We start from the raw sequence: 16,289 nt of genomic DNA on the forward strand, positions 1-16,289 counted from the left end.
CGTTGACTCAATTATTCACTTTACTCAATTATGACCAACTCGTTCGAGTAACCATTTTGACACCTCTAGATTTGGGTACAGTCAGTATAGATTTTACAAGTCAGGATTCAAATATGCCAGTTTTTTTTCCTTAATATTATAGCTTGGGGCATGATTTGAATGTGTTCGCAGTTTTGGTTTCCCATTCAACCCTGTCACCCACCCTTTACTCACCTAGTTTTGTCGTTTGGCCAAATTTTTTTGTGTTACAATTATTCAAGATGACTTTGTCTATTGATGTTCCATCTTTAACAGCTATCGCCTACGCTTGACTCATCTAGTTTGGTCGTTTGGCCAAATTTTTGTGTTACAATTATTCAAGATGACTTTGTCTATTGATGTTCCGTGTACAAAAGTTCCACTAGTATGTAGGATTCGTTAATGGCTGCTGCTGCAAGAAAATCCGCACAAAGGGCTATCTAAAAGACTCGTAGCCTTTGGCTTCATATTGCAGAATATTTTAACTTCTTTAACTTTCAGATCCTTCCTTCACCATTATTACTATTAAAACATGGCCGCTTCATCTTCTATCCAATTACTAACACCTGCATTAGCAATACTCATACTTTCTTCATTGAAATTATCTACTTCACCAAGAGCATCAGCTGGATCATGCTACAAATCCATCATCAGCTTTGGGGATTCCCTTACTGATACTGGCAACTTAGTCCAGCTCTTCCCACCCGATAATACTACCCACTGTCATCGACCACCGTATGGGGAAACCTTCTTTAACCACCCTACCGGTCGTTGCTCCAATGGCCGTCTCATCATTGATTTCTTTGGTACGTACGCAGAGAGAGAGATAAGCGCATCACACAATTTAAGTTATAAAGATGTATTATTTATACAGATTTTGCTCTCGTTTTCTTTTTCTATCAGATAGATTTTGCTTTCGTGTTTCTGAACAAGTCTTCAATTCTCACATCATCTCAGACCCTAAAACAACCTTAAATTCATGTACGTTTCATCATTTTGATTGCATGTTAATTCATTGATCAAATGTTCTGGCCGTGTAGCTGAGAGTTTTGGGCTTCCGTTAGTACCACCATACCTCTGGAGAGATGACAGTGCGGATTTTCGACAAGGCGTGAATTTCGCTGTATCAGGAGCTACAGCACTTAACAATTCATTTTTCCTGGAAATGGGACTGCATGATCTTGCAACGAATGTGTCACTGGGAACACAGTTAAGGTGGTTCAAAGATATATTGCCGTCTCTATGCAGCAGCAACTCTTCAGGTAAGTAAATTAATGAGTCGTACATACCGTATAGCGGGCAAAATGGAGTGTGAATATATTAGTGGAAATTTTGTAGTGCTTTCTGTGCCATTAGAATATAAACAAACGAACGAACAGGTGTGAGGTAAACTACCGGACCATTGCTTCAATAGTCACCAAGAAAGCCTTTAAGTCCCTCTTAGGGTGTTGGTTGAGGGATCAAATACCCTTGCTAGCATTAAATGCCAAGGACCTCTAGCTTCTCAAATCCAATGGTGCCTTGGTGTAGAGGCAGTTTAGTTCTTTTTGAATTCTTCTTAATGACCCCTGAGATGGTTTAGTCCAATCTGGATTCCTAATGATCCCTTCGGACCTATTTTCTTTTTCCCATAGTATAGGAGTAATGCCCCGTTTCGGGTTGCGATGCTTTTGGTAAAAAAATACTCTTAGGTGCTAAAAGTACTTTTAAAGTGTTGGTAAATATCATCCCATAAAACAAGGAGTAGAACTTTTGGTGTTAAAACATAAGTTCAAATTTGATGATTTTAAAGTAGTTTTTGTGATTTAAAAAATAAAATATTAAATTTAATCATCTTATCCTATATTATGAACCAAATAAAAAGATAAACACTTTTAAAAACTTTCAAATTACACATTATCCAATACAATAAGTATTTATTGAATTATGTTACTAAATAATATATTTAAAAGCACTTAAACAATTGATAAGTACTTTTGTTAAATACTCTATTAGGGAAATACTTTTCAATAAATTACCGCAACCCCAAACGGACCCTAAGTATAGTTGTAAATCAGCAACTGTTAAACGTGAAATGTCCAATCTTTTTCTTTTCTTCAATTTTTCCTTTAGTTGGGAAAGGATGGAATTTAAGAAGTTGGAGGGAAAATGGGGAATAGAACTCATAATCTGTAAGTCCTGAAATCTCAACTTAAGAAAAAAAAAAGAAAAAGCAAGGTAGTAGTAATTTTTTTTTTGTCGAAACGATAGGAGAATTTCATTATCATAAAGAAACTACATGTGCGAGCAACGGCTCGAGAGAACTTTACAAAAAGTGTTCAAAGACACTGAGGAAAAATTCTTTCCTCATCCACAATAATGCCTAAGGCATTAGCATTAAGTTTTCTGCTATCTATCATATTTTCTTCCCTATCCAATCCAAAGGAGCACATGCAAAACAGTCTCTGCAGCTTAGAGATATTTTCCAGCAATGTAGCCATTTTTCTATCCGTGGGTCGTTGCTGTGTTATTTGTTTCCACAGCTCCTTGTTACATAAGTTGAGCCTGACTTTGCTCCATTGATGTTGCACAGCTTTGCACAAAACCAGTTTTAATACCATTGCATTACCTAGGACTTTGTTCCCCAGGCTTCTCTCTTTCTGCACCCAATCTGCAATTCTAGTGCTTGCATTTTCTTTTACTGTGACTCCAATGCCAAGAGTGTTCTGTCCTTTCTTCGTTGTTGTTGTCACATCCATAACTATAGTTCCTTCAGCTTCATTGCCCTGGCTTTGTTGTTCGTGCATGAAGGCTGATTCTTCTGTACTCTTTCTATCCTTCGATTTCTCCACTTCTATTTGCTCCAACCATTCTTTATGTGCTCTTTCTAATGTTCTTATTGGTGTGGATCTATTTGAGCTCTCAAATTCCTTTTTATTTCTATCTTTTCACACCTGCCACAAAATATTTGCAGTCAGACCAATATGTTCCTTCCCTTCTGGTCTTTTCCTTGCTTCTGAAATTCTAAGCCACCATCGTTTGAAGTCTCCCTGCTGGTCCTTAGCTCCATCCCACTGAATAGGAGCTACCTTCCATATGTCCACCGTGTAAGGACGGTTTAGCAATAGGTGTTCTATTGTTTCCTATGCCTCTCCACATGTTGTGCACATAGGATCACCCACTCCTGTTCTTCTACTCACTGCTTCCCTTACTGGCAAAGCTCCTTTAATGCATTTCCAGATGAAGAACTTGATTTTGTGTTTAATGTTGAGCTTCCAGAGTGTGTTCCACATCTGTGCCACTTGTTGACTTCCTTCTGCATAACTTGAGCCAGCTCCCTCAGAGTTGCACCTCCTTGCACTTCTGTTTTTCTTCATCAGAAATTTGTAGCATGAATTGACTGTATACATCCCTCCAGCCTGTGGTTGCCAATAGTAGCTGTCTTCCCTCCCTGATAGGCTTAAAGGGATATTTAGAATTCTCTCAGCATCATTTCTATTGAAAGTTCTGAAAATAATGTTCCTGTTCCATCTGTTATGACATATAAGCTCATCCACCATTTCCAGCTCACTGTTACTAGATCTACAGGTAGTTGGCTTACCTGTGATTGTCTCTAGTATCCATTTATGTTCCCAAATTCTTGTATTTCTACCATTTCCAATTCTCCTGATTAGACCTTCATCAAGTAAACTTCTTGCTCCCATTAATCCTTGTCAAATCCAGGATGCATTCTTGGGGGGATTACATTGTAGGATGGACTCCTTAGGGAAATATTTCGCTTGTTGACAAGAAGGTGTTTTCATCACCTTGCTGACAAAGAAGGTTTGGCTTGGTAAGGAGCCTCCATACCTGCTTCCCTAACAGTGCTTTATTGAAGGCTTCAAGGTCCTTGAAGCCTAGTCCTCCTACATTTCTCTGCAGTGTCATTCTTTCCCAAGCAATCCAGTGCATTTTGTTCCTACCATTGGTTTCTCCCCACCAGAAATTGGCCATCAAAGCACTAATGTCTTTGCAAAATTTTCTTGGTAGCTTAAAACATGACATAACGTACATTGGCATGGTTATTGCAACTACCTTCAACATTACCTCTTTCCCTGCTGAGCTCAGAAATTTGTTTTTCCAATTCTGAAGTCTTCTTTTTATGTTTTCTTTTACGAAGCCAAATATTTGATCCGTAGTTCTTGAAATCACCATTGGAAGTCCCAAGTATTTTCCTTGCTTTGCTTCAGCCATCCCTCCTAGAGTTTGGCATACCTCTTTCCTTTGCTCACAGTTCATGTTTCTACTAAAAAAAACTACAGAATTGGTCCTTGCCTGCTAATTTTCAGTCCTTTGATCCTTTTTCTTTCTTCGGCTTTCCTCAACAAATTGGAGAATCCTTCTGAGCATATTAAGAATAGATAAGGAGACAAGGGATCTCCTTGTCATATTCCCCTTCCTGGTGACACAAAACCTTTGATCTCTCCATTGCAGTTGAAAGAGTAGTTTACTGTTTTCAAGCAACTAGTGATCCAATTGATCCATGTAGAACAGAAACCCATTTTTTCCATTATAGCCTGCAAAAATTGCCACTCTACCCTATCATAAGCTTTTGTCATATCTAACTTAATTGTCATGTATCCATCTTTCTCTTGTCTTTTGTTTTTGAGGTAGTGCATGTACTCATGAGCTACAATCACATTGTCTAAAATCTGTCTATCAGGAATAAAAGCTGATTGAGTTTTGCTTATGTATTTGTCCAGGACATACTTCAAATGATTTGCTAGAATTTTAGAGATGATTTTGTATAGCACACTGCAAAGACTGATAGGACTATAGTTTTTCAAACTGGTTGGGTGCAAGATTTTGGGAATAAGAAAGATGACAGTATGGTTTACAGATTTAAGCATGAATCCTGAGTTAAAAAATGCTTTGATTGCTGGGATAATGTCACTCTTAATGGTGCTCCAGAACCTCTGAAAAAACAGTGGAGACATCCCATCTTGTCCTGGAGTTTTTTTAGGATTCATGGAAAATAATGCATCATGAATTTCGTCCTCCTCCACTGCTTTGGTCAGCTTGTCATTCATCTCCTGAGATATGGAGTGTTGAATACCATCTAGAATTTCTGACATATCACTCCTCCCTCCACTTTTAAACAACTCCTTAAAGAAATCTGAAATTTCTGTCACCACCTCATCCTCATTTTCTGTCCAAGAATCATTTTCTCTCTGTAAATTTCTGATTCTATTGCTCACTCTCCTTCCCTTGACGTAGGTATGGAAATACTTAGTGTTCTTATCACCCTCCCTTAGCCAACAGATTCTAGCTTTTTGATTCCAAAAGTTTTCTTCCTCCTTATATGCAGTCTTCAACTGATCTTATTGTCAGTTAGTTTACCTTTCCTGTTTTCAAAACCTGAGTCCTTAATTCTCTCTAGTTCCTTCTTCAAATCAGTGATTCTACTCCTAGAGTTAGCTTGGAAAGTATCCTTCCACTTCAAGAGTTCAATTCTACAGTTTTTTATCTTCTTTGTGATTTTGAACATTCTTAATCCTTGCTCCTCCTTATTCCAAGCTTTCTCTATCACCTGTTGCACCCCCTCCCTATGAAGCCATATCTTATCAAAATAAAACCTCTTCTTTTTCCTTTCTTTCCCCGAGGCTGTATCTAACAAAAGCATATAGTGATCAGAAACAAAGGTGTCAATGTGCTGACATCTTGCCTTCTCAAATTCTTGGAACCATTCAACACTACATAGACATCTGTCCAGTCTTTGTCTGACCTCTCCTTCATTATCCCAGTGATTGCTCCACGTTCAAGGTTGTCATTCAAAACCAACATCAATTAAGCTATTCTGATCTATGAAGTCTTGGAAGTCCCTAAAGCTCCTCTCCTCCCTTACTACTCCTCCCCACTTTTCTTCATTAGACAGAATATCATTGAAGTTCCCAGCTATCATGTATCTAGATCCCCACAGCCTTTTCCTATTACTCAGCACCCTCCATTGTTCGTTCCTGATCATATGGTCACAACTAGCATATACTCCAATAAACCACCAGACAACCTGAGAGTCAGTGTCTTCTATTTTAGCTTCTATCGTGAAGGCAGTTGTGTATGCCTCCAAGATTTGCGTTTCCTTAGTCCAAAACAAAGCCATGCCACATGCTTTATTCATAGTTTCAACTACCACATTATTGTCAAATCTTAACCCTATAGCTAATCTATCTATAACTGGTTTCCTAGTTTTAGTCTCACTTAAGAAAATCAAACTTGGAGAGGAGAGGTTGTTCACCTCCCTCAAATGGGGAACTGTCAAGGGGCTCCCCACTCCTTGACAGTTCCACACCAGAACTCTCATCTTCCTTTGGGGGTCCCTTTAAGGAAGGACCCCACCTCCTCTCCCCTCACCTCAGCAGAATATAACTTTTCCATAGGTTTGGTTTTTTTCCACTGAACTATCTCATGATTAACTTCCTCCATCTCTTCATCCCTGATCAGAACCTTTCTTTTTCCAACGTTCAACTGGCTATCTCCATTACCATTTAAATCCCTCAATGGTCTTCTGGTTCTGGTTGGGGACTTTCATCTTCTAAACGTCCTCTTGGCTTGCTTATCTATAGCCTCCAAAACCTTCTCAGTTCTTTGGGATTCATAGTGGATCACTAGCACCCCTGCAGTTTCCTCATTGACCCCAAGACCTTGATTCTAGTTTTGCAACTCTACCTCTCTATCCTCCTCCATCTCTTCTACTATAGTTAGGGTCTGAATTTCTTCCTCAACCTGGATCACTAGAGGGAGGTCAGGTTTCCCTTTTTCAAGGTTCATGTGGCCCTCCTTACAGCCTTGATTATCTTCCTTGTTTTCTATAACACTTATTGAGGCTCTTGCATCCTTCCCTGTCCTAGCATCCTCCATTCCCTTCCTCAAGTCCTGAGTGTTGTTTCCTCCCTTGCCATTGGACTTAAGAGATTCCAACAGACTCTTATTCAGTTGGGTCCTATTTCTCTCCTGCTCAACCAGTTCTCCTTTCTGGAAGGTCCAATACCTTTTTTAGCTTGACTCTTCAGGTCTAGCTGATTTTTTCTGAGGTGAACTTCTATTATTTCCAGGGACCAAACTGGTTTTCTGCAGTACATCCCCCTAAGACTCTCTTCTCTTTGCAGGACCTCTCACTGTGCCCTACTATCCCACAGCTATAGCAGAAGTCAAGACACCTTTCGTATTTAAATGCTATCCACTTAAGAGCTCCTGCAATTTTAACCACGGTACCTCTAAGAAGAGGTTTAGACAAGTCTACCAGAACTAAAATTTTCAAATGCCTGCCCTCTTTTCCTCCAGACTGAGGGACTAACACCTCTCTAACTTCTTTAAAAACTACCCCAATCTTTTTTCCAACCTCTTTAGAAAGCCAGTGTACTGGCAAATTCCAGAGTTGCACCCAAAGGGGTGCGATCACAAAATCTCTATAGTCTTCTTCTATTCCTTCTGCCCACCTATTCAGAACTAACACTTGGTTATCTATCACCCAAGGTCCACCATAAACAATTCTTTCCTTGTCATCAGAGCTAGGGATGTTGAACTGAAACACATTAGGTCCTAGCTCCATCACTGTTATATTCCTTAGATATCCCCATGCCATAGCCACGAAATTTTAATCCCTGTAAAGTTAGCAACTTTCTCTCCTATAACTCTTCCTATAAGACTACCTTCACATGCTCTAACTCTATTATGAAGGTCTTCCACCTCTAGCGTGGCTCCTGAGAGCTCATTCCTCTCCAGTGAAAATTTTTGTAGAAGCTCCGACAGGTCTCCCTCCATGGATAGGATTAGACACTTCTGGGCGGTATTTCCACTCCACACTCAGGAGACATAAGGTATTACAGGGTAGAGACAGAAATATTAAACAAAAAGACAAAGAAGACCACAAGATGCACTATACGGAACTACTGACTGAGAAGTAAAGTGAAGAAAGAAGATGTAGAAAGGTGCTTTGGTCGCAATTACCTCTAAATAAAGACAAAGGAAAGATAAAACACAGAACCTCGTTATACCTGACGTTAACTTACCGTAGGTTTAGAGCTTGTGACGCTTGATCTACTACCCTTCATGCATTAATTAAGTCGTTGTGATTCTGCTTTCGTTAGCCTTAATTCCAGACAGGATTGAGCAAGGATATGGCTTGGAAGTTCATGTTGATAAAAGTACGGGAGTTTGGTAGTTTGAAAAAGTTTGAGTTTCCTGACTTTCCCACCAAAGAGATGAGGAGCTCTTATCCCAAGAAAGAGCACTTCTACTTAGAGTGAGAAACACCTCTACTTAGTGAGAGGACATCTGTATAAGGTAGTAGTAATAACATGTATGATTCTAAATCAAATATGTACATGATGAACAGATTGCAGCAGCGAATTTCTTCAAAGCTCGTTTGTTCTTATGGGAGAGATTGGGGGCGATGATTACAACCATGCGCTTCTTAATGGAATAAAACTAGATGAGGTCAAATCATATGTTCCCGCTGTTGTGCGCGAAATCGCTTCAGCTATCGAGGTAAAAAACAACCTGAAATTCGTTGACCACTGGTCTAATAGTCTCCTTCTTCTTGACAACTACATTACATGTATTTCAAAAAAAAGAAATTACTCCAGCGATGTTATTTTAAAATTCATCCGTTAATTTTTTTTATTTTTGTTGTAAAAGCTTAGTGAATGAGCAATTTCATGGTAATAATGCAGGAAATGATTAAGCTTGGAGCTGTGACATTGGTGGTTCCTGGGAACTTACCAATTGGATGCTTGGCTGCCTATCTGACTGATTTTCAAAGTTCCAACCAGCATGACTACGACACGGCTACTGGTTGCATAAACTGGTTAAATGATTTAGCCAAATATCATAACAGATTGCTGCAGAAAGAACTTAATCGCATCAGAACACTTCATCCTCATGCCACCATAATCTATGCCGATTACTACAATGCTGCAATGAGATTATATCGTTCCCCAATCACATATGGTATTTCTCCATTTTTTCAACTTGATTTCCATTTTACTTTTGCCTTGGATTCTTTTTCTCCTTCCTATCCAATGCTAGTCTCGAATCATAATATATGAAGATGGGGAATGAAGGCAAAAGAATCCTTGGCCCTACAATTTGGATGAATTACCACAAAGTTCAGTGATAACATATGGTAACTAAATGTAGTCAATGGAGTTTGTCAAAGCTGCAATTTTAGTCAAATATTTTATCCTTGATACAGCCTTTTTTCCTTTTTCTTGTTTTCTTTTCAATCTAATCTGTACCGTAAAATTCTAAACTTTTACAAATAATTATTAAAAATTTTAAAATGGACAGTACATATCTGAGCCACGTTAGGTTGAGCAATTCGGGTCGATCACGGTAAAAACGGTAATAGAATGTTGGTTTAGGGGTGAGCATTCGGTGCATATTCGGTAATTCGGTGCACTGAATTCGGTGAATTCGGTTATTCTACCTGTAAAATTTTAAACCGTTTTCAATTCCGAATTGGGGCATAACCGAATTCATCCGAAACCGATTTCAAATTTGAAAACGGTAATGAATTCGGTTAAACCGAATTCATCTATTTAAAAAAAATAAAAAATAAAAAACCTGTTATCAGCTTAAGTTTGCAACGCTGCTTCCGTACAATTTACAGGCTATGAGGCTAATTGCAAACTAATTCTAATTGCAAACTTACAGGCTTCAAGCCTACAACACCAATTCAAAGGAAATCAACATCCAAATTATTACACACACATTACAAATGCCAAAATCCATCAAATACAAATCTGGAGTACCAAGTACCAACTGCCAATAGACAATACAACGACAAGTTATTCAAAGTAACACTAACAGACATTTTTCAAGTTCACATTTCACAAGTCACAATGAACTGAATGCAGAAACCAGAAATCAGAAATCAAAATCTGAAAACTGACTGCAACATAATTTAGTTCCAGACTTCTATTATCTTTAAAGAGTGATTGAAGTTTCAGCACCTCCATTAGTCAAGCCTGCAACAAAACATAAAAATGAAATATAGTAGTTACTTTAAAACAATAGAGAAATGAAATTTTACAATAATCAGCATATACAATAGATAAGAAATATGTTACCAGATTCTAAAGCTTCAAGATCCTCCAATTCTTCTTCCACATTCAATTTAGAATCCTCAATGATTTATAAATTATTACTAATTTGATCCCCAAATTTATTCATAATTGAACACATTACTTATGTTCTAATCATTTTGTGGTTTAATTGGCATTTATTTGATCACTTATACCTACAATCCTTAGTCTATGATTTAAGAAACACATAAAAAGTGATTAACTTAAACTAGAATAAACCTTAGACTATACAATGATTGGTGATAATTTATGAATTTATAATTTACAATGACTAATAATAAGCAATATTAGTTAGTAGTTACAATGAATTTATAATTTACACTGATTAATAATAAGTACTATTAGTTACAAACTTACAAATTACAATGACTAGTGATAACTTATATTAGTTACAAACTTATAATTTATTTCAAATCAAAATAAAAACTTATTTACTTACACATGTTATTGTGAAAGTCAATACACTAGTACATTCATTTGCAATTCATATGCATTCACTTACACTGCTAAGTGCTAACTACTTAGCTGTCTTATCTATACTTAAAGTCTTAAGAATTAAGATTAGTGAATAGATAATATGAATTTTTAAGTTAAATATGTAGAGTGCACTAATACTTGCAAGTTAGAGATTACGCATTCAAATATTCAATAATTCAAACATGAATGATGTATCAAATTACCAATATCTAAATTTAATTACTAATTATGTTTATTGTTTAATATTTAGTATTATGCAATATGCATATATGACATATGTGTTAATTATTATCTAATTCTAGTCATGTTACTCATGTATAAAATAATAAGTATTATAGTTATCTTATATTGTTATGTATTACTATATATTTGTATTATTATAGTCATATAACAATTAACAAATACTAAAATAATATATTGTACATTATTATATATTATTATTATTATAAGTACATGATATGATGATAAATTGATAATACCATATACTAATTATTATTAATAGCATTTACCTATATAATATAATAAAGTATTAGTAGTATATACTAATACTAAATAGCATTTATCTATATATTATATAATTTTATATGCCAATTTGGTAATTCGAATGCGGTAATGCGGTACCCGATTTCAATTACCGAATTGGAATGCGAAATCGGTTATTACCTAATTCATAATCTCATTACCTATTTCATACCATATTAGAATTCGGTGAATTTGGTACGTACCGAATTTGTACCAAATTACCAAATTCCCGATTTCAAATTACCGAATTGAATTTGAAATCGGTTATGAATTCGGTAAGAACCGAATATGCTCACCCCTATGTTGGTTCTACTAATTCTGATAAGCCATTTCTTTTTCTTTTAATTTTTAATATAATTATCATAAACAAAGCTAATACTTTGCTCTTTTGCTTTTATGGTCCCCAAAACTGGAACATATATTGATATCTCAATCGTTGTTGCAGGATTTAGAGGAGAAGCTCTAAGGGCTTGCTGCGGAGCTGGAGGCCCGTACAATTATATTTCCTCAATTCATTGTGGCGACCTACCAACAACTCCTTGTGACGATCCGTCTTTGTATGTTAACTGGGACGGTTTGCACTTGACCGAAGCTGCCTACCAATTGGTAGCTCAGGGCATGCTTCAAGGACCATATTCTAATCCTCCTATCAATACAATCTGCCCTCTTGCATCCACGAGTTCAGGACTTCTGCTTTAAGATTAGCTTAGATTTTGTGAGATGTCCCTATCACTTGGTAGCAAAATTTTAAACCAAATTAAATTGTTATTTATTTAGTTGATGTGGTTTGTGGTTGGCGTTTCTAGTTTTTGATTGGTTGGATAAGCCTATCTATAAATATGTGGTTTGCAAGAGCACAAAGCCTTCAATTTGGGAGGCAAAATGATACCTAAAGGCTCCATATTTCCTTTTCATTCCCAATCAAAAGGCTTCATATTTTACTCAACAAGTGGTGTGGAATATTTATGTTTCTGCTGCGTATTTTTGAGCCAACATCACTTAATTTTTTAGGGCTTCCTCTTTTTTTTTTCAACTTCTGTACCGTTCATTGTCAGATCATTAGTTCTATGATTTTTTTTGGCAAGTGTTTTATCATTTGCTCAGTTGCAAGTGAAGTAGATTTATGTATATATGTTACTATAGAAGCTCTTGTAATATGATAGGTTGCAATTTTATCATTTATTTTATTATTAATTTCCCCTATTATCTGACCTGATGTGGATTAATTGCTAGATTCTACTCACTTTTGATATTTTGCATTTATTTCAGGGTGTACAACGAAAATATCATAACAAGTACCAATTTGGCAGAAAAAGAATCCAGATGATAGAATTTAACCCAGGGGCATTTTTGAAAAAGAAGATGTTACGCCCATTTTGGTAAATTCTGCGAAGGAAGGACGGCTGAAGGGGTTCTTCTTGCTGGTAGGAGCCGCCGCACAGGGATCTTAGTTAGTAATTAGATAGAATAAGAATTGCAGAGGATGAGCACTACTTTAGTCCTTAGCTTTGACTTTTCCTTGGGTTCTTGGTAGCTTTTCTTCTCGGATGTCACAGGAGCAATTGGGAAGATTCCATCATTATTTGTAACTTTCATTAATCTTTCATTCGCTCGGCCGAATTGGGTTTTCCCAAACGCAGACGATGGCCGCGGCTCTCTCTCTCCAATTTTGTATGGTTTTTTAGCATCAAATATGAACTAGTTTCTTCACTCTAGTCAAGGAACAATGGAGGCTTTGGTTCGCCTAAAAATTGTGAGATCGATTTAATTTTATCTTTTTCTTTTATTTGTTGGTATTCGCATATTCCCTAGTTACAGTGCTTATGATTGTTTAATTAATTGAATGTCTTGGATCCGGATAATTAGTTAATTTGATAATCTATTGTCAATTGGGACGTTAAATCCGTAATTGTTTAATTGTCTTAAAATAGTGATAACTGGCATGATTGGATTTGTATCAGGGGAATACGCGGGCTAATCTAAAATAACCCTGGTAGTGTGTTATTTGGTTAGAATAGGGCTCCTCTAATACGTAAGACAATTGGGAAATTAAATCTTACGGGCGTACCTAAAATTATTTCACAATTAGAGTAATGATTAACGGGCGTACCTTAATCACTGACACAGTAAGGAGGGGTTGACTGTCATCGCTTGTTTGGCTGTTATAACCTATTTATTAGTAAATAATTGGAATTGCCTTTGTTTCGATGATCAATTAGGTGAACCATTGCTGAAGTTATTCCTTGGCTAGATCCTTTGATTTTAGTAAATTGTTATTTAATTTCTAGTTGGCTATTTTATTTTTATTATTTTACTTTTAGTTGAATTGCTTAAATTGTCACCCTTGAGATAAAAACACCCCCCTTGTCACTGTGAATTTGAAAAGAAACAGTTACACCCAGTCCCTGTGGATTCGACCCTGCTTACCACTATTTTCAAAAATAAACTTTAGCTGAACAGGTTTTTATTATTGCACAGGCTGACAACCTGTCATAATAGTACTGTTTTTTCAATCAATTTTTGTTGAATTGCTTTGTCCATCATATATTCATTTTTCAAGGTGCGAATTTTAATACCAAGTGAAATTATTGAGTTTAATCAATTAGCTGGTAAATTTAAAGATGCTATTCTGGTTTGACCAATCATTGACTTGTGCTGGAATTGAAAATGATTTGAGGTCTGGGTATTTTTTTGTAGCCTTGCATAGGTTTAACATGGTAGAGTTGAGTGCTTAGTGCACGAGAATTTTGTCCATGTACAATGATTGAATCCACTTGCCAATTACAACCTCTATTCCATTTTAATAGTTTTAATTTTTTTTTCTCACACAACTTTAAAAAATTAGTTAACTTTATTAAAAAAGTAAATCTAATCTAATATTTTTCTAAAATACCTTTACATTAATATTAGGAGGATCACTAATTACTATATATTTACATTAATTATAAAAATAATAATGCTAGTATATTGCACCATTCAAGACATATATCAAAGCAATTATTGATAAAATAATTGCATGTAGTTATATTTACTAATAACAAAGTATATTAAATAAGAGTATTTTAGAGAAGTTAAAAGTTAGGGAAAGTGGACTATAATTTGAGATAAATGAAAAGGAAAAACAAGATCATTAAGGTAGGATAGAGGAAACAACGTCTTAATAAGCTTTGCATTTTTTTCACCAGCCCCTGAAATGTCTGGAGATTTCTCGTTTTCTTTTGCCTCTTTCCGAGCCTTAACGGGGAGACTACTAATAACTTCCTCGCTTGCAAGACAACTGCGTCTGAATATGATCCTTTACAACCATTAGGACGACTTTAATTAGTTATCGTTGTGCCTCAAAAACATTTGATAATTAAATGCAATTTTCAAGCCCCCCATCCCCCCCCCCCCCCCCAAAACAAATAAAAATTAAATGATCAGTAATAATGAGGCAACCTTACACTCAACAAATTTGGAAGCCCATGCCAATTTCCGCTCCAACCGTTTATCAAAGGATCCTTGTACTGTGGTATTCTCGGTTGTGAAAATGTTTGACACCATGATGTCGAGTACGTTCATGTTGAAATTAATATGATGACTGATGGCCGATGACCATAATATGCATAAATCTCAACCTCTACCCAACGTCATGGGCCTACTTTTTTATGAAGATTATACTTGATAGAACATCATTTTTGTGAACATTCTGCGTTGGTTCTCCAAGAAGCAAAGACCCAGATGGATTTCCACTAGAATTTTTACCACAAATTGGGCTATTGTATAGTCTCATGTCAATAAAGGCATTGAGCACTGTTTTGATACTGAGTTTTTACATCCTCCTTTGAGAAGTACCATTATCTCTTTGATTCCAGAAGTCCAAAATCCTTCCACTATGCATGAGCACAGACCAATATCCTTCTGCAACGTCATCAGACAAGCTCTATTCTAAAATTAATTTTGGCAGCGAGAAGTGAGAAAGGAGAAGGTTTTTTTTTTGTCAAAGTCAGCAGACTTTTGGACGCTTTTTTACTAACCTGAACCCGTGAGAACCCACAAAAACCGGCAACTTTTGAAGGCCTCACAGGAGACTCGAGAACGGAGAAGGTGCTGCCTCAATTAATTAGTAGTAGGCAGAATGCATGCCTCAAAGGTAGAGCCATTACAGATAATAGATTATTGATGCACGATATGGTTATCACAAACAAGAAATTGAAAATGATTTAGAGTGATCTACAACTTTCACGACGTGTGTCATATTCCTATATTCCTAACTAGTATTCCAAACAGTATGTGCATACATATTCCTATATTCCTAACTTCTGCCGCCGCTCCCCAACGGGGCTGCCACCGCCCCTCTGGTAATTTTCAAACTTCAAGTTTCCACTGTCGCCAACTTCTTTGGAATTCAAGTTCAAGGCTCAAGTAAATTTTCCCAATCGATAATTTTCGTCATTTTTAAATATGTTTATTTATGAAGTTAATCTTATATACAGTGATAGTATAAGTGAGTTTGAATGGAATTTGAGATATTAGTTGGAATAATTATTATAACATTTTTGGTGATTTGATGTATGTAAAATAAAAAATGTATATTGAAAAATGTACTTGTGGTACAAGCAAATAATTTTTGTGCAAATAAAGGCTATCCGAACACACCATGTATATACTATTGCAGTTTGATGCATAATACATATGCAAAATTTGAATTTTAAATTTAAATTCAGATCATAAGTCATGCATCTAACAGGTTTTAGATATGAGTACAAGTTCAATTCCGAAATATACCCATTTTGACTGCAAGTATACAGGTCAAATTAGTAGTTTAGGGCAAATATCAGGTCGATCCCACAGGGAACAACTTTACAAGTATTAAGGCCTTACTTACTCTATTATTTAGACTAATAATCAATTAAAACAAGAAAAATTGACAACAAATTTAACAAATAAATCTGTCCACTTTCGCACAATTTTTCACACTTTATTTACTATATCAACTAGTTATCACCTAATCATCAAAATAAGCATTTTCATCATCATTTTAAGCCTAATTCCATCACAATCCATCCAAAATATATACAAAATATTAGGCAAAATATATACTTGTCACTTATTAACTGGGATGCCAATCACTTAACCGGGCCGCATATCGATGGATATCTGAGTGTTTACTACAAGAAGTGTACAAGT

General features: G+C 36.1%; 1 protein-coding gene and 1 long non-coding RNA gene across 4 annotated transcripts; one reads left to right on the forward strand and one right to left on the reverse strand.

Moving 5' to 3' along the window:
* The first annotated feature begins 383 nt into the window (after positions 1 to 383).
* LOC113731037 (GDSL esterase/lipase At1g28580) lies at positions 384 to 12,906 on the forward strand. 3 transcript variants are annotated; one of them, XM_072079039.1, is made up of 6 exons: positions 384 to 824; positions 1,059 to 1,280; positions 8,372 to 8,523; positions 8,709 to 8,985; positions 11,566 to 11,856; positions 12,390 to 12,906. In XM_072079039.1, the coding sequence occupies exons 1-5, from the start codon at positions 551 to 553 to the stop codon at positions 11,817 to 11,819; spliced, it is 1,179 nt and encodes a 392-aa protein (XP_071935140.1). In that variant the 5' UTR covers positions 384 to 550; the 3' UTR covers positions 11,820 to 11,856; positions 12,390 to 12,906. The 3 variants fall into 3 exon arrangements, with proteins under 3 accessions (XP_071935140.1, XP_027111876.1, XP_027111874.1); XM_027256075.2 differs by having other exon boundaries at positions 11,566 to 11,835; XM_027256073.2 differs by having other exon boundaries at positions 385 to 824; positions 11,566 to 12,906.
* Positions 9,712 to 10,162, reverse strand: LOC113731038 (uncharacterized). The gene is made up of 2 exons (XR_003458475.2): positions 10,107 to 10,162; positions 9,712 to 10,004 (listed from the first exon to the last, which is right to left on the reverse strand). It is a non-coding gene; the product is annotated as an uncharacterized lncRNA (long non-coding RNA).
* Positions 12,907 to 16,289: the final 3,383 nt, after the last annotated feature.

This window comes from Coffea arabica, chromosome 2e (assembly GCF_036785885.1).
Source record: "Coffea arabica cultivar ET-39 chromosome 2e, Coffea Arabica ET-39 HiFi, whole genome shotgun sequence".
In the NCBI taxonomy this organism is placed as follows: domain Eukaryota; kingdom Viridiplantae; phylum Streptophyta; class Magnoliopsida; order Gentianales; family Rubiaceae; genus Coffea; species Coffea arabica.

What these genes read in the sequence shown, in the direction of transcription:
- LOC113731037 (XM_072079039.1), top strand. Translation starts at nt 551, where the DNA reads ATGGCCGCTTCATCTTCTATCCAATTACTAACACCTGCATTAGCAATA. An exon ending in TCTCATCATTGATTTCTTTG is followed by an intron (nt 825 to 1,058) that starts GTACGTACGCAG and finishes CTGGCCGTGTAG; the next exon opens with CTGAGAGTTTTGGGCTTCCG. An exon ending in AAATCGCTTCAGCTATCGAG is followed by an intron (nt 8,524 to 8,708) that starts GTAAAAAACAAC and finishes GTAATAATGCAG; the next exon opens with GAAATGATTAAGCTTGGAGC.